The sequence below is a fragment of the Copidosoma floridanum genome, unplaced genomic scaffold, assembly GCF_036245765.1.
Source record: "Copidosoma floridanum isolate Cflo_tuat_1 unplaced genomic scaffold, Cflo_Japanese_pri ptg000009l, whole genome shotgun sequence".
In the NCBI taxonomy this organism is placed as follows: domain Eukaryota; kingdom Metazoa; phylum Arthropoda; class Insecta; order Hymenoptera; family Encyrtidae; genus Copidosoma; species Copidosoma floridanum.
Window position 1 is genome coordinate 3,217,296 of NW_028321886.1, and position 19,053 is coordinate 3,236,348.

General features: G+C 44.2%; 1 protein-coding gene across 2 annotated transcripts in view; it reads left to right on the plus strand.

The window, feature by feature from the left end:
* Window positions 1-1,336: 1,336 nt before the first annotated feature.
* Window positions 1,337-19,053, plus strand: part of LOC106643224 (uncharacterized) — a 34,137-nt gene continuing 16,420 nt past the window's right edge. For both annotated transcript variants that reach the window (XM_014358263.2, XM_014358264.2), the window contains exon 1: window positions 1,337-1,842. In XM_014358263.2, coding sequence (XP_014213749.1) covers window positions 1,740-1,842 — 103 coding nt within the window. In that variant the 5' untranslated portion in view covers window positions 1,337-1,739. The remainder of the gene's footprint in view (window positions 1,843-19,053) is intronic.

Here is a 19,053-nt window from a genome sequence, read left to right on the forward strand (position 1 = left end):
CACGTCCGGCGGTTCTGCACTAGTCAAGTTCATTAATCAAATGAATATGCATGTATGTACAAGTACACTACTAGGTATATAGGTACACCCGGCAAACGCAAGTTTTGTATCGTATATATGTTTTGCAGCGGCAGTCGAACGAGGAGGAAAAAGGAGGGATGGCGAGTGCGAATCGTAGTATACATGTATATACCGTACTACCAGTGCAACAACAACAAAAAACAGGGACAATGAAGTATAGTGTCGAGGAACTTTGTCACTGCAGTATACGTAAGAAAGTTTCAACAAACAGCGTTCGAGCTTTTGCTTCAATTATTATACAACTTGTGCTCAACATATATATACCTACACGTGGCACACATTACACCGAGGTTCAACAGACTCTTTTGCTGTTTTAGCCTGTCTAATACAATGCATGTACTTGATACCGGTTGCACAACTTGCATTTCAATGGGGTATTTTCGTACAACGGGCTTACAAGCTGTTGGTGAAACGCCCGCGGCCAGCAGCTTCATCGCTCCAATTGTAACAAGTGCTTCCTATGTTTCGGATCCTTCGACCGAGATACCACGGTGGAAGGGACGAGGTCGTTTAAATGTTTGCTCGAAAAATCTCACCCCTAAGCAAAATGCAATTATTACCTCACTGTGCTTCTCATTCCATAAATTACTTTGCTCCTTCTTATACGTTCCCACCTTGACTTTTACGTTGCAAGTAATTGAAATTGTTGCCAATGGACTTGAAATGTGTCTTATTGAAATAGTATTAAAAAATCTCGGCGAGGAGTGTAAAAAATATTTCAAGACCGGACGCTGAGAAATCGGGGAGAAAACGTTGGCCCCGTATGCGAGCCCATTGTACTCGAGCCGAAAAATTCGGGGGGAAAAACAACAAAGTATGATAATACGAGAACGTAATTCAAAGTGTCGCAGAAGGGAGATCGGGGACGAGGACGAGCGATCCTGGGACGTCGGTGTTGAAAGAGATTAAAAAAGATTTAATCAGTCGTGGCGAGCATCGGTGCCAATCAATCACCCGAGGCGCGCGAATGGAAAGTGGCGGCCTGTTTTTCCACCCCTGTTTCTCTACCATGCTGCTGCAGGTTCTGGTACCTTCAGCTTTGCTCCACACGAGTATAAATGTGCTCGTGTACATATTATAGGTATACCTACACCAGACAGAGAGTGCGCGCACGCGCCACTTTATATCCACACGGGGAAGAGCGGGGGGTGGGGGCAGGGGGTGGTTAAAATGGCTGAGCTTTCGAGAGCGTCGGCGTCGACGCAGCGAAAGCTCGCCGAGCTTGCGGAGCCAGCTTCAGTAGCCGCTCGACAGCTGCCGCGGGGAGACTCGCGTGTGCTTTTTATTCGCGCTACCACCTTCTCGCTCTGCCTCTTCCGTTCTACCCCTAAGCGCTTGTCGGCTGGTACCCTTGGAAGTTGTGATTGCCAAAGTGCGCGAGTTGTCGCTTAATCCTTTACCGTCGTTTTTTTTTTTTTTTTTTTTTTTGTTCTTTGTAGTATTTTCGTCCATTGTACAAGAGATGAAATATCGTTGACGTGACCTGGTGGTGTCGCTGACCTGCAGGTCAAGCCAGCGAAGAATCGCGGGATCCAGTGCCGACATGAAGGAATCGAGCCGCGAAATCGGCCTCGCGCAGTTGTGAGTGCGTTGTGGGTGTGTTGAGGTGCTCGAAAAAAAACGGAAGATAATCACGGGAAAAGCTGCGTCGCGGAAGTATGTGGCCCGATAGGAGGACCATCGGCCGGCGGACGAGGTGGGACGCGACGGGCGGCTCGCCGCTGTTGCTGTTGCTCATCGTCGTCCTGGCAGATATTTCCGGTACGTGTTAGTCTCGTCGCTAAGTACAACGCGGTGATACGCCTGTGCACTGACAGTAGCGTGTAAGTTACGGAAGGACAATGCTCGCGAGATTCAATAGACGGGGTCTTGGGTACCGGCTGCCGTCGATTATCACTTGTGATTTTCCCCGAGACTCTGGACCATTTGGTTAAAAAACGCGATACCGAGACTTGAAAATATAACCAACCCGATGGATGAGGGAAGCTACGTGTAGGGTGCAATTGACTTTTGCCGCAAGTGGGGCTGTGATGTCGAATCAAAAGTTTTCGTAAGATCTTTTACGTATATATCTATCGCAAGATAGCCCATGCGGTCCCAAATAGATTGGGGAATCGAAAACTATATTGTGCCGGTGTATACACATTCATGGACTTGATCAAAAAAATATCTACGAGTCGGGAGAAGAAAGCGATGAAACAATGTAGTTGGAAAAAAAGACGCGCTATCTCGGACTATCGATTTCGCAGTTTGAAAATACGCTTCCGGTAGTGTTATTAACTGAACATGCTTTAACGAATCCATCCTGATCAGAGATTTGAATCAACGTGCAAAGTTTGAAACAAAAAAAATAAAAAAAAAAAAACTTTGCACAGATGTGATTATTTAGTCCATGGGAAATCAGTCCATTCGACAAATTATAGGTACACGAATAGGTGTTAACTCATAAATCTCAACCATCGGTCGAAATTTCGTAACTGTCAATATTGGGTAATTCGGTCTGTGGACCGATGTATCGTTTTAATCGCACATTTCTCGCTTCCGTTCGGCATCGCGGAGTTGGAAACGCTTTTACGAATGAGTTATGCACTAATCAAGCGTTTGGGAAGTTTTTGATTGAATTAACTGCACCTCCGACATCAGCAATATCAATTGGCAATTGTGACCGGAAACTTATGCGCTTCTCGTTCAAATTTCATTTCAAACAATTAATCGTGTATTTCACGCTGTACGACAGTTGAAATTTGATTTCGTCGAAATGGCGTTGGAAAACTTTATAGATTCAATTTACCCTCGCATAATCAAACATGTTGTTGGTGCAGAACTCTCATTTGCATTCATGTAAAAAGCTACAATTAAAGCATTGCAGTTGAACGACCAAAGAAACAAACGAGTGATTTTTAATTAACGACTGACTGATTGCGTCGCGGCAAATTATTTTACACTGTACACTTTGATCGTACCCGTTTGGTCACAGTTGTTAACATACCAGATGAACCCAATAATAGATACGGTAGAGTGCCTCGATGGCTTCGTGGTTAGCACACCAGTATAGCCTCTAAGGATATCAAGTGCAGGAGTTTTAACCGTGTCGAAAAAAAAATCAAGATTTTTTCTCAGGTGGGATCGATAAGGATGAGTACGCAGAATGTCGGAAAACCCATCGCTTACCTTAATCAGATTGTTTTTAGACGATCAGTATAGATTTTTTCGGACTCGCACGCTTGGGTAAAGAGGAGGGCAATTTGGGAAGAAAGGGCTTAGAGATACATGAAAACCTTGTGATTGGGTGCACATTGAATTTAATGTAATGCAATAAATTTTAGGGTCATTGTAATAAGTCGGACGAAACAAAGATATTCGTATGCACGACGAATCTAATTCATTCGCGAGAAGAGGAAATAAAACTCTCCGTACAAAGTGATGGGAAGTTAAATTGGCTCTCTTCTCCTCTCGATGAGCAATTCGTAAATCACCGGCTTGCGTATTTAATGGGTACACGTGCCCTATTTCACTTGGATAGTACTTACAACGTGAAATATGAATGCTTAATGCGTCCAAAGAGTAAATTTATGGGGCATTATCTTTTTTAAAATGATTCACGTCGACGGAGCTGGACTCCCTTGCAGCCGGTCGAGAGTCACGAAACAGTTTCAAATTTCCATCGCACATCCCCCCTCGGCTACACCACCAGTTGTTTCCACAAAGTGTACCCCCCATTCCCGTGTTCTCGGGTCAAAACGGCTTCGGCTTAAAACGCGGGAGTGTTCGTGTCTCTGCCGCCCCAAGGGGTAATCATATTCCTTGCAAAATACTCCGAAGCTGAGAAGCCACAAATCCAGCGTCGTTTTTCTCAAACCTTCAAGAGAGGCGAAACTCGAGTCAACAGAAAAAAAAAAAAAAAAAAAAAAAAAAAAAACGAAGGGGAAACAAAATCGGCTGATTTCGAATATTGAATCGCAGCGAGATGGGAAGGTTTGGATTTTATTCTTGGGGGTGCGCGTATATTATAAGCTGTCACAATGATAATTTCCAACAGAGCCAACACAGACTGGCAAGCTTGACCCCGTCCATAGGAAGTGAAAGACCGTCTTGAGAGATTTGATCGAACTCGTGCCCACGTTAAATGGTATTTGAATTTTTCGAGCAAAACTGACGAAGGGCTTTGCCAAGTATATACATACGGGGCAAGTTAAATTCGATCTCCGGTATAGATGAAGTTGGTGGATCACCGCGTAGCACCAAGAAACTTGTAAGTATGGTTAATTTCAGAGATGTATAGAATAAAAAAAAAGAGGTTTTTATTTTTTTTTTTACGTACACACGTTTCAGAAATTACTGGTATGAAAAAAAAAAAAAAAAAAAAAAAAAAAAAAAAAAAAAAAAAAAAAAACCAATCAACCGCGAGCAGTGACGGTCTTTCAAAAAATAGCCCTTGCGTAAGGACGATTTAATTGAAAAATTAATGACATTATTTATCGGCTGGCAACGAATAACGAAGCGATTCCCAATCGGCGTAACGGTGTATCCATATACCGGTCATTTTCAATTAAAATTTCGTTCAAACACCGTGTATGTAACATTTACTGGCAGGGCCGAGCAAAACATTATCATTGGACCAGTAAATAACACGACGCGTGGGATATACGGTAAGCGCCGCACCGCGCGAGCACCGGACAACAATTAACAACGAGCCCAAGGTGCAAGTCATTTCGGAACATATATAGTCGCGAATCAACGTCGTTTCGTTGCGCCTAAAATTTTACCGCATCATCCAGCGAATGAAACCGACACATATATGTATATGCTCGTTTCACCTCTCGTGACGTTCCCACTCGTCGGGGGTGTAGCCGCGAGCTCCGTCCAATCATACTTTGTAATTGGGTTCTCTCGATTTTCGTCAGGCCGCCGAGTCTCCGTTCAGTAACGCCAAACGCATTGCTCACACAATTAACCAAGATGAGAATCTGACTGATTTTTTTTACCACTCGTCCTTGGGAGAGGGACCATTCGACTCCGAGATGCACGATCAATGTGTCGCGGCAGCTAAGTATACACTTATAGTGGTGGCACAACAAAAGTCGAATTGGCCCGACCGGAGCCACGTGTACAATCATACCCAAGAATGCAAAGTAACGGGCTGCTCTTTGTTTTCCCTTCCCTGTGAAATCACCCGAGCGGTGAGAAATTAAGCAATTAAGAGCCGCACGCTGTTCTCTTCCGTCTTGTCTTGTGCGTATGCGATTGTTGATGGAGAAGCTTGAGCGAAAAAAAAAACTTCCTAAAAAAAAAAAAAGAGAAACAAAAATGGCCGTATTGGATCGAGGGACAGGGGGAGAGAGGGATGAAAGGAAAATCCTTGTCGGTGGTAAGAAAATAAAAATAAAAAAAAAATAACGAAAAGAGCAAGTTTGCCAAGCTTGGGAAACGCGAGACTCCGAGTCATTTTTCAGTCCCTCTTTTTTATCTCCACCGCTCGACGTTTCGTTTTTATCCTCCCTTTCGTACGGGTGTTTGTTCGAAAAAAAAAAAAAAAAAAAAAATGGTAACCCTGCCATACATATTTGTCACTCTCGAACGAACGCGTCTGTAATAACTTCAAGTAGGTCATTTTGCGTTTTTTTTCTTCTCTTATCTCGCGATTATTACGATTCGATGGTGCGTGAGTCATTGGATCCAGCAGCGAGGTCCGGAAAAAAATGGGAGATGATTTTTTTTTGCACCCCTAAAGTCGCGAGAGCCGAGCTAATGGTAATCAACCGGGTGGGATTTAATCCCTGAGCACTATGAGGACGCAGGGGGTCTCAGATCGGAGTTGCGAAAGTTTTAATTGGCGAGCCGCCGAGGAGATTACACGTGTTTTACCGATGACGATCCAAGAAGCGCCTCCCGCACTCGTACGTTAACATATTATGCGCATACGTGTACGCGGTAACCACGAATCTCGTTTCGCGTGTGCGTATGACATCGGGCCCGAAATTGCAATCCCCACGTGGCAAAGTTTCGCTCCCTTCCGACGTATACGTGCAAAGAAGTTGCAGAGCCATCAGCCGCCCTACGGGATCGGTTGTACAAGTTGGGGCGTCCAGCTGCAGTTCTCACATCGCGTGTATCTATATAAATGATGTACCTATATGTACTCTCTTTGGTGATATTTGCCTGTACGGTGTGTACTGTCACGGGTGATACGAGTACCGCTGCAGTTGTAGCTGTAGGCCAATCAGGGGGTTCAATTTCGTCTGTAAATGAGTTTGGTCCGAGTCTCGGCTCGGTCCAACGCAGCCGTTGCTCCCGAAGCGTCAAACGAGAAGTTATCCTGCGGCGTTCGCTTGGTCGTGTCAGTTTTGTTTCGAGTGCGAGGGATGTGGCTTTCCATCGGGTATTCAATCAAATTTCGAATCGATTTCAAGTTTTTTTTTTTTTTATTAAAAAAAATTTTTTTTTTAGAAAAAATCAACTGAGAAATCGCGTAGTTCGTGTTACTGATTTGGTGTTCAATTACACGCGCACATCCTTGCCATTATGGAAATATTAGTCTCATTAGTCTTCCTATCTATACTTAACCAATACACGTCTCAATCACAGGATGGATGTGTACTCAAGAAGCATTTTGCCAGAGTTTTTTCAATTGTCTGCCGTATACAATTTCAATAGGTGTACGATTCCGAGGAATTAGCGCTCATCGGTTATACATATATTATATCGATGATGTATCTACGTGGTAGTCACAATAAGTAGAAATCAATGGCAAAATGTAAAAATATTTCACTGCAGCTGGATCGTGGGAGAAGTCTTCGTTTGATCCTTGACCCGGATATGTGACGAGCGACGGTGCAACAAAGCTGCACATGTAAACCGTCAATCGGCTCTCGATCCCCATATTTTTCGAAAGACAAGGAAAGCCCGGATATACGAGCTGTCGCGAACAAATCGCTCGGGCAAGTTGAGGACCTTGTACAGATACGTTGCTATATACGAGGGGGAGGGGGAAAAAAAAAAACTATATCGGACTAGGACTGGTGGTGCAGGTATATGCCATATCCTCCAGGAGCGAGAGAGCACTATCGCGACCGAATAAAAGTGTCATAACCCCGCGTAAGCCCCTTCCAGCTCTTATCTCTTTCAAATGGGGCGGCGCGCTGGACCAGCCGGCTCCCTCTATCCCCACCCCCTCTTGACTTTGGGAAAAGGATCGCGAGGAGGATTACCATTACTTCCGCGCGAAGAAGTGTCCTACCCCCCCCCCTCTTCCTGCGTCTCTTGGTGGATGATAGGGAATGGACTTTTTGGTCAGCGGAGGATGAAAATCGACCGGGTGGGAGGGGGGGACCCCACGGGTAATCCACTGCAATTTGCAGTAAACCACGCGACGGCTAGAACAACTTGGTGGCAACGCTACATGTACGTATACGTATATATCCACTAATACCTACTTATTTTAACGATCGAGCGGGAATAAGTGCCGATTTTACCTCTACTGCGCTCAATCATCTCGGAGGTTTCGAATCGATCAGCGAAAGGGATCACCGTCCAATACAGATATAAAATCTCCGAAATTTGCATGACCAGCTGCTTCGGAGTTGCATGTATTGTATATGGCTCTTTGAGAAAACTTTGTCGGAAAATTTTATTCCGAGGCAGCCCTTGGAGATGTATATATGTATATTAAAATTTGCGCTTGGTATAGTGTGCCCATGTGGTAGATGATGGAACCAAAGGATTTATACCATCGATCAGAAAGAGAGCTTTACGAGTCGCGTCTGACTGCGGGAGCGTGTTGAAAAACAGAAGGAAAAAGGAAAAAAAAAAAAAAAAAAAATCAAGTGTAAATACCTGGTGCAGTGCCGTTGATCGATCGCGCGTATGTACATCGGTGAAGTGGCATTCATTGGGATGAAAAATCCTGGGGTACAAAGGAAACACGGAGAAACGAGAGGAAAAAATCCAAAGCTCTACTTACTTCCCCCCCTTTCCATTTTCCACTTTTCGACGGCAAGAGGCAATTTTTCATGAGTTTTTCAGCTGCACACGCGCCCCTGCACGAGAGCGCGTGGAGGGAAGCAAAGGATACTCGAGGTTTGCGCGAAAACTCATGAAAGTCTGATCCAGCAGTGCATTAAAAATTAATTGGAAAAAATAAGCGCACTCGTGAACTGCTTCTACTGCTACTGACGTTACACACACATACATACATGCACATGTATATATATATGTGTGTGTGTGTGTATATGCACATTAAAACGTGTATGCACCTGTATAGTGTACAGAGTATCCGGCAAATGCTCACCCACTCCTTTTTCCTTTCTCTCTCACTCTTTCTCCGAGCGTGTATATATCTATAATACTCGCTGTATAAGCTTTTCTCCTCCTCGCGTGTATATAGGTATATGTATGTATTTTCCTTAGCTTAGTCGGTAGTTGAAAGACGAAATGTTCGTTTGTTCGCACGGGAGCGTCGCGAACATAGCCAAAGGATTACTTTGTTTTAGCGTTACTTTTACTTAAAAAAAAAAAAAAAAAAAAAAAAAGACAGGGAGAAAAAGCTCTTTAACGAGAAAGAACGGTGTACGTAAAATATATCCAAAGCACGTTTCACATAATACACGCTCTTGATCCTCGCAATGTAGGTTTGCAGAAACATAAGTCGGGAGGTACGAAAATGTCTCGGAAAAGGAGAAGGAGGGGCCGCGCCTTCTATACACAAGTATCATTGGAGCAAGCCGTTGTTTGCGCGACTCTTTATATTTATACCAGCCACGCATTGAAAACTCGAGGTATAAACAATTGCAATAAGTTCCACCCCTAAAATTTCTCCGTTTCACCTATCCATGTATACAAAAAGTCGAACTTTGCTCTTCGTCGTAAAAGAGCCGACCCCTTTTTCCCGTACACCGCCCATGTCGCGCCCGTACAACCATTATACTATACAACCCCTCCTCCCGCAATCTCTCCGTTTAGCCCAGCCAAGCAGCTCTCCATTCCCGTGGCAAATAAGTTTTTTTTTCCTCCACACCGTCGCCCACAGCTGTCCCTGTATCGGTGGCACGCTAAAAAAGGGCAAACAGTCGTGAGTACAAATCTGCATGTACAATGCGCCGTTGTTCCACACTGTATATATATGCATTATGCTTACTCGCACAGTTAAAACATAATATACATATCGGCCGTTTTGTCCTGCCGCTGTGTCATGTGCCTCTCGTCGTTCGTGCATGTGCGCAGCCGAGAAATCGAGGTGCAGCGTAGGTGTAAGCAGCCATCTGCCGCAGCTATATCAATTTGGCTAATTGCGAATCGATACCGAGCGCCATCGGCCGTCACCGTCCCCTCAGTCGCAATGATGGCCATTTGCCTGTATGTATGTGTATACCTGCACCGACAAACTTTCGGTTTGATGCATGGCGTATCTTTTTTTTTTTTTTTTTTTTTTTTATCTAAAAAAATTTGTAGCGTGCAGACCTGGAAACCTTTGAGACAAAAGTTTCTCTTCCCTGCTCCGGAGCTTGCAAGCTCGAATCCGCCATTATGCTTTGTTTTTTTTTTTTTTTTTTTTTTTTTTAATACGCCAATTGCTTCGTTTTCCGGATACACACAGTTTTCTTGAGGAATGATTTAGGTACATCATGTGCCAAGGGTCTTTTCGGGTCGAGAATATTTGCATCAGGTGCATCATCATGTCACCAACGTTGCGCGTCCGAATAATCTTTAATCCGAACGATACATTTTCCCCGTCACGTGACATCGAAAGCTAGGAATAATTAATGAATATCAGGTACGCACGAATGTGTATTCGATCCAATATGCGCATCGATTATAATCCAAAAGCGCATTTAGTTGTAAATATATGGACCCCCCCATCTCTCTCTCTCTCTCGGCTGTGAAATTACGGGTGACTGTGTTTGTAAATCAATGCGGCTCGAGGCACAGCTAAATTATCAAAGTGAAATTTGCAAGTGAATTATAATAAACCGAATTTAATGCATCGTTGCAATGGAAACAGCGAGCGCGTATCGATTTCAATGACGGGTGTGGGTAATTCGTGTACGGGTGTGTATTATACACGAAAGGTCCTCTGCCGCGCGACTAACGACCGTAAATTGAACTTTTGTCGAAGCCGGATTCGCTGCTCCGGCCAATGGAATGACACACTCCCCACCCGTTCCTAGCCCCTGGGCTGAAAAAAGTGTTCCACAATGCGGTGCTTGCACCGGTGTGAAAGCCTGGAATAGCGAAAAAAAAGAAAGAAAAAAAAAAAAACAAGCGCACGGCGAGCGTTTGGCAAAACAGAGTTAAAAAAATAAAGGAGGCAAAAACAACTCTCCCCGCGTGTACGGGTGTTAGCAGTGCCAACAAAACCTTTTGCCGTCGAAATAACCTTTTATCGCGCGTTGCAAAACTAGACGTCGAGAAAGAGAGAGGTTGAGAGAATTTTTCTAGTTTCCCTCTATGTCGCGTCCGCGGCCATCGCCGCTGCAGCAACGTGTCGTTGCCGTCGTGCCACACCAACCCCGACACAATGAAGCTTTCAGGGCTAGAGAGCTGTCCTCGAGAGAGAGAGAGAGAGAAGGGGACTTCATCACCGACGTGTCGTTTGATAAAGGTGATACTTTTATAACTATATGGTACTCCTCCCGGCAAGTCCCCCATCCCTCTCTTGTCTGCTCTTTGTTAGCTGCGGCTACCATTACGCCCCCCCCCCTCTTGGCAAGGGTACACCGAGGTGCTCCACTCGAAGAAGTACATAGACAAGGTTGGAGATGAAGGAACCCCATCGCAACAATAAGCTCGCTTTGTCCTTCGACTCTGACGGTGCGTATGCCTGTACAGTGCGGTGTATTGTTGATAACAGTGCGGGACTGCAAGCTCGCCTCGTGGCTTTTATACACTATACGCTGTATTATACAGTATTATTCCCATTTAGAAAAGAAATTTAACATCAGGTACACCTACTCTGATGTAGTTCTTGTTTTTTGCGAATCGCTTTGCACCTCGGAGCCCGGGAAATTGAATATACGCGGTATTGAAGCTCATTTGTAAGGGTACGATTGAACGCAGGTTTCGAGGTACGAGGTGTATAAACACGAGGGATGCACTTTAATATGATATACAGCGTTTTTTTACAGTATTTCATTTACGTTACACGAGTTTGGAAAGTTAATGTAGCCAAGCTCGTCACAATAAAAAAATACCTTGTAGTATTATGTTCATCGGCGAATTTTTTCTGAATTTAAAAATTGTTTGGTGTGCAAACGAAAGAGGCCGGGAGTACACGGAGCAAGGTATTTTTAATAAGCTTATAAAAAAAAAAAAAAAAAAAAAAAAAAAAAAACCATGGCATACATTAATCTTGAAGAGGTACTGTTGGAAATGAAGCATGTACCTGCACCGGGCCAACGAATGGCTCGAATGAAATGCCAGGCCCGTTTATTTTCTCTCCTCTCCTCTTGCAAACTACAAATTGTCTCATAAACTCTTCGTGCTGCTGTCGTCGAAACTCGCATTTTCCTTTGTCCAACGAAGTTTGCAGCTTATTTTCATTACAAGTATACACTGCATTCGAGGAAAGACCGGGGCACCTATTACGTGCGTGTTTCATAAGCACAAATGAGCGACAATTCTAATTTCCAGTTTGTGCCGGCAGCACTGATACATCTTTCGCCACCCCTCTTTGTTTTTCCCTCTGTATACAATGAAGAAAAAAAAAGTATCGGCTCTCTTTGAAGTACGCCAAGTAGCCTGTATTTTTCTTTTAAATCAAATGCCTTACAGCAATTTTCCTGCACTCATTTTCCCATTAAGGTAATCATTATTTACTTTTCAAACACGTAAATATCTCGCATATTCCTGTGGATAAAAAGTACTTTGTAAGCATGGAATACCTCATAAAAGCGCTTTTTTTTTTTTTTTTTTTTCAGCGCCCAAAACCTCCCTCAGAAGGAAATTCATTTTGAGAAAAGAATAAACGCAAGTAGCGCGTGAAAAGTGAAAAATACAGAACGTCGATAAAAACAACCCCAATAACTTCAAAAGGAGTTTCATCCCTCCAAAGGAGGGAAAATTTTATCGGTTGATTCTCGGCTTATCGCTCGCGCTGGGCGCAAAGTTCAGCCACTCTTCGATAATAGTGTATATATATATATATGGATGCCGATTTACGAGACCCAAGCTTTCCTGGAAGTCGAGATTGAGCCTAGAGCCGAATTTACGGGGCAAAAGCTCTCGCGAGGGTTGAAACACACCACGTCGAGTGATTTAAAATTGAATATATTTTTATCGACCACTTACGATAGCAGATATCGGGGTTGTTTTTAATCGATCCTCTATACGCGAAAGCTACCCATCGTAAGATTGTAGGCCTTTGGTTTAATATGAAAACAAAAAAAAACAAAAAAAAAAAGAAAAACACCCCAAGGTTTACAGCGATTGCGTAAACTGTCGTGCGGTTTTTTCGCTTCGAGGCAGAAGATCTTCCGTTAAGTAAGCAGATGTATCTACTTACAAGAAACCAAAAGAAGCGAGGGTGGATCCCATAGGGCGGTGGTGTGATGGGCTGCGCGTGTGCGCGAGAGCACCTGTTTGCTAAATACGTAACACAATATGCGTCCACGTAGTGCTTCGCCGCGTCTCTTTGTCCCTCTTTTACCTCTTTCTCTCGGTAAAATAATGACGACATGAAAAACGAGCCAACGGCGCGTTCCATCGAGCTGGAAAATAGCCGGACCACCTGCGTTGAGGGACAAAAAAAAAAAAAAAAAACAATAGCAAGAAAGCGTAAAGAGAAAATTGAACAAAAAATAGGGGTGGTGGGTTGGGGTGAAGCACATTGCTGGCAAGTGCTGCGGCGCGATATCATCGTTGACTGAAGTAATTGTCGCGATACGTTGCAACCGTTTATGGCCACAAAAGCTATCGGTGTATGAACCATCGATTGGCCAATCGAAAAATTAACAATGTACCGAGATCGCAGTAAGGAAAAGGGGGAAGGTGACGAAAACCAAAGGCATTGGGAGTGTCATAAAGGTCGACTTGACTCTCTCTCTCTCTATTTCTTTCTTGGTGTCATCTAAATAAACGTATATATATATTATACAGGAGGAGAAAAAAGAAACCTCGAACGCCTGGTCCGCAGGTGGGGATGGATGGGTCGCGTGTCCTAAGCGTGTTTGTTTGTCGCTCGATATAAGCTTTATACGAAACTTTTGCCACTTTGACGTTGGAATTTGTAATTTTCATCGGTATTTCGTTCCTCGATACGATCTATGCAAAAGTGACGCTAGAGGGTCGATCGCCGATCGACAAGTATACCTGTACACGCAGTTTTAGCGAAACAAATCACAGCTACGCGGCAGTTTTCCATTAAAGTTGAGCCATCCAACGTCCAAGCTCGTCTTTCCATGCAAGTTTAACAGATAAGCAGTACTGCTTTGCCGGACACGGTTGAAGCGTCGGGGAGAAAGGAGGGATCGGTATTGAAAAAATCCACGTGTTCGATTGCAGTATACTCGCTTGCGAGAGCTCGGAGCTGATTCTGTGATTGAATTACCACTTCAATCCTTCAAGCGTTCAGGGAAAGGCGCCGACTGTGAATCGCACGAGTTGACGTACGTATATGTATAATATACATGCCTGGCGTAAACAAAACAAGCCTTCCTCCCTGTGGATTCCGGTGTAACGCGCTCGATGCATAATATGTTACGCAGAAGTGCAGTGATTATGAGTCTGATCGATAGAGTACCTAAAGTAGTCACAGAGTTTTTTTTTTTTTTTCGGCAAGGGGTTGCACCCACGAAAATACATGCAATTTATCAATCGACAGATCTGAGGTCAGGAGGAGCCAAATTCTACTTAAAAAAAAAAGAATGACGATTACATTTTTCTATCGAGTGATACGATTATCGTAGTTTTTGTAGCAACGTATATGCAAATGCATTGGAATTTCTCATACTTACGAGAAGGAGGAAGAGAGCGGATGAAATAAATTTAAAAAAAAATCGTACCTTTTTTCCGTAAATATAGTTATGGGGGTGCTATTGAAGAACCACCCGAGCACTGAATGTAATTTTAAGAAACCACTTTAAGGAGGTAGCGATCGGGTTGGAATAACTTTCGAATCACGCGAACGAGTCCCTTCGGGGGTCCCTTGCGCCCCTGGGGAGACCCAAGCCAGCTGGCAAAAATTCAAAAACCCTTGTCGAGACGCACGCCTCGACCGTGGAAGAAGGAGGAAGAGGGGGAGCACGTAAGTATATACTATGCCCCGGGTGAACGGAAGGCCCCTTATTTCGCGTGCCATCGTGAAATCTGTTTTGTCACCGCAAGCACTGCAGGGAGCTTTTATTGCTGGTACGGGGAGAAAAGTCGCACGATTTCTTCTTACTCACGCGCGACGGTTTGTCCGCTCTAATTGTATGAAATCAACAAATTTTTTTTTTTCTTAAATACTTGGGTCGCTCAGTTTTTTCCATAATCGAGCGATTTTCAAAGCGCTTTTTTACCCAGCTGCTTCATCCAATCTACTCAGTATTCCTGGGATAAAATCAAAAAGACTCCCTATAATGTGCAATTCGCATGCGTACCGCCTGTCCTAGTTGGGGCTTAGCTCTCGCGCGGCTGCCCAAAAAGCTCGCAATAATTCAAAAAGCGGCGTAAAAGTATTTTGCACCGCGTCCGAGGAAAGTTGCAAAAGTCACACGCCCGAGCGAGCCGGACACCGAGCCGTTTTTAGCGTTTGACGCCGTTGAAGCGACTCTCATTTGTTTGCGCCAAACGAATTATTCGCGAGGACGAAAAAAAGCGCGGCTGCGTGCTCTTTTGACCCACGGGTAGGCGGAGCTCCCTCTCGTACAGTGGTAATAGTAGTGGTCAAGAGGCGAAAGAGCACCAGGGAAAATGAAATTCCATGGCCCGTTGGCGCGCACAAACGGACACGGCCAGGCGAGACTATAATACCAAGCCGGAAAGTTGGGGGCAAAGGAGCCGCGAGCTGTGGTTTCCAGAAAGTAAATTTCGCAGATATACACATTAGTTTACGGATTGATAACATCATGCACGGATCGCGAATGTGCGCGTATACACGCCCTGATGGTATATACCTATATGTATGTGTACTGTACGTATGCGGAGTAATTCAATTCTCGAGCGAACGATAGGCCAAAAGCAGAGGAGGGGGCACTCCTTCTTTGAGCTTCCGTGCACGTATACGCTTCATTTTTCTCCGCGCATCGAGAAGATGTTTCTGTTGCGCTGTACATGGCCACTCGTTAAAACTCTTCGTCGGTTCTTCCACTCGTTTTTATGGACACGTCGCTCGGAGGGTTATCGTAGGAAAAAAAAAAAAAAATGCAACAATATTGGGAATTTTTTGCGTACGTGAGTATATACATTATGTTCTTCAATGGGAAATGAAACAAAAAGCAGCCAAAGGAAAAATCAGCTCGAGCGGATTCATTTTACGAATCGGAAAACTCGAGCTGAATACGCTATGGACAAATACGAGAGACTACGAAGGAGCTCTAGTTTAGGTGGAAATGAGATAAAAATTAAAAAAAAAAAAAATGTTAAAAAGAATACACAAGCAGTCTATCCCTTTTCCATTTCCTCCGATTGACGAATCGAGCTTTTTTTTTCTTCCACCCCCTCCTCCATCACGCGCTTTAAAGCCAAATTAGACCGTTTCGTTACAAAATCACGTCTCGCTAATCGATCGCCATGGAGCGCACGTTTACCTGACCTACTGCTGCCGCGTCGGCGAAATTCAACCGAAAATATAGCATTGGGGGGCTCGAGGGCGTTATCCGAGCGTCCACACGTATACGTACGAGCTCCCGAATTTACTGTTCGTGTGCGTATCGGGGTGATCGAAACGACGAGTCTCTCGTGAATTTCGATCATCACAGACGGTGGACACGTACAAGTAATACTGTAATTATATTTCAGGGCACAAACGAGGAAATGTCGGGTTAAGAGGCTGGAATGGTGCCCAGAGAAAAAAAAAAAAAAAAAAAAAAAAAACTAAATCACCAGCTGTTGCCTGTAAATAAAATTTTTATCTAATTTCATCAAAGAGGAAAGAACAAATCACTGAGATCGCTAAATCTTCAAATACCTGTCAAGGGATCATTTGAGGGAGAAAAAATATATACAGCGTTTTCAAAAGAATAAGGGTAGCAAGTGCGTTAAAAACTTTCACTTTCATGTATATAAATGTATTTCTGTACTCTACACTTGACGTGCGCAATGGTCCTCGTTCTCGAGCTATCGATGAAAATGGTTTGACAAGTCGATTGAATGTGTATCCATTGGAAGCTTTGCAGTGCTTCAGCGAAAACGAGTATATGAGTGGGTGTCGAGTGTACGACACTTTATGTACGCAAAAGTACGCGAGAAAAAGAAAAATAAGAGGGGTAGAGCAATTAAGCTGTCGTCGTGCAGACTTCATAAAAAAAAAAAAAAAAAAAAAAAAAACACACACGTTGGTGACAGAGAAACAGCAACAGCCAAAGCCATGGTAACTCGTACGCTCGAGCAATAAAGGGTGTACGCATGTAAGAGGGCAAATTGAGAGCGATCCCTTTTGTACGTGCTAATCATGTACAGGTTGTACTATACCTACATCTATACCCACCCCCATGTATCATGCATGCATGCATGTACGTAGGTATATTATACAGAAAAAGAAAGAGGAGCAAACGAGGGGCTGCGACGATATGTGGGTCGGCGATTGCTTTCAGAAGCTCGCGCACTCGTGCCTATGTAGTTGCTTGTATTATGCGCGTACAAATGTGCACTGCAAAAGTGTGTTCGTGCGGTGTATACACCCGATTAAACAAGAAATACGAGATCTCTCTTTCCTATATACGTGCATGTATACATTTGTTCATACAATGGCACTTGGTACACATAATGCGTGTATATGACAAACGCTGTGCGTTGTTACCCTGTGACGATGATCATTAACAACTTTTTATGTTTTCATGCTCGCAGCGTACAGTGTATAGAATATAGACGTCTATATACACACGGGTAGGAAAGGAAGCGTCATTAGCTTACTAATTACTTCTACCTCCAACTTTTCCCTACAGCTGTATCGTGTATTTTTTTTTATTTATTTTTTTACACTCTTTCAATTCGAGTCTGGTTAAGTTTCAATTATTCAAGTATTCGATGTTCGATTAATTTATAAAATAGTTAAATTTACTTGGCAGGTAGGTAGGTCATGCTCCCCCCCCCCCCCCGATAATTTTTAATTAATTTTATGAGCATCCATTCCCTGGCCTTCCGTTAATTTGTTTGGATGCACTTTTCAAGATTAAAAAAATTAGTTACGAGACGTCCACGAGAAGACGCGTATCTTGCGTTGGGGAAGAGCTTTTAAACTTCAAATTCAATTTATCCTATTTACTTTTGAGGAAATAAAAAATTTCCCAGAAGCTTCCCGGGTTGCAGCTTTCATTCCGGTTCTTGCACGAATAAAATTAAAGGCAAAGCGAGCGTATATATACTGTTGTTTTCATAGCTGCGCGATTAAAATCATCATTGGGTGACTGATTTGATTCGCAAACTAAACCATACGATTTTGGGCGGGCAGGTAACATCGGTACAAATGATCCCTGTCGCATTCCCACATTATTCACCCCCACCACCCCTCGTGACTCTTTTTTTTTTTTTTTTTTCCTTGTCTCATATGTACTCTCTTTGTCCCTCGGAATCCAAACACACGAAAAAGCAATTTCACGAGGTCGTAGTTATAACCAAGGAGGACGGAAAGAGCGGGCAATAAAAGTAAGGGAAAAAAGGGGGCGACAGCCCGGAAATGTGGATTGTAGGGAATATCGACGAGAGAGCAGGGGTACCAGCCCGACGTTGACTACACGTTGTCGTATAGACACACCGACAAATTTGATCCCCTCGCGGGCGACATTCTCGAAGGCAGAGAACGGGGTAAAAGAGTTCCAGGGGGGAGGGGGCAAAGCCCAGGGCGCCGGTAAATCACGGCCAGCGCCACACATACTTTTCGAGTTAAGCCCCGAGGCTTTATCCATCAGCGAGCGGCCCGACCCTGGCGATGCTGCCCGAAGTATATATACACACACGGATACAACCCGGCTCGACTTTGGAGAAAACTTTTCTCTCGCCCCCCCACCCCCGGGCTCTTATTCGGATAACCAACTCCTCCTTCTCCGCGTTACGCGAGGGGCTCCGTGTAAGTATAGTGGCTTTCATGTGTTACGCGGCGCACCGGCACGCGTCCTTCTGCCCCACCGAGGGGAGTATACATACATCAAATTTACCTACTCCTTGGTCTTGTTCTTCGCGAGAAGCAGTGAAAAGTGGGGTTTTCCCTGTTCACCCTCCGGAACAAAGTTCCGAGCAGCGAAAATTCTTTCGTGTATTTATTAACGCGCTGCATTGTTGCACGTCGTCATTGTTATTTGCGCGCGCATGTATGGGAAACATTGGAGACCGGAAGATGTAAATTCCCACCGCCGCCACCAGTAGGAGTCATCTCTCTCTCTCTGCGTGGCCTCGGCTAAATTACGCGAAACAAAGTTCGGACTCGCTTGACAGGGGTGTCCTCGCCCGCTACGATGCACTAGCATGTATGGGCTTTTCTTTGGTTCCCCGGGACAATTTGTCTAGTTGCTCCCTACCCCCCCCCCTACGCGCGGCTGCATGAAAACCGGCACCGGTGCAACCGTAAACCGTGACACCGTGTACCTACTTGTATGACATGTACGTATTCACGTGTGGCCGCGCACGTATAGCTGGCAACTCTACTAGCACAAGTTCGCAATGGTAGGGACAATTTGGGCCGGTTGTTGGCTCCATGCGTAGGTGCATGTATACATATGTATATTTATATAATATACCTTACCTGTACTTAATATTTATACTTTGTAACAATGTCCAAATCAAGCTTATGATAAAAAGTATGGGATGAAGTGTACGCCTGGTGTCGGAACTTTCAGTTAATGT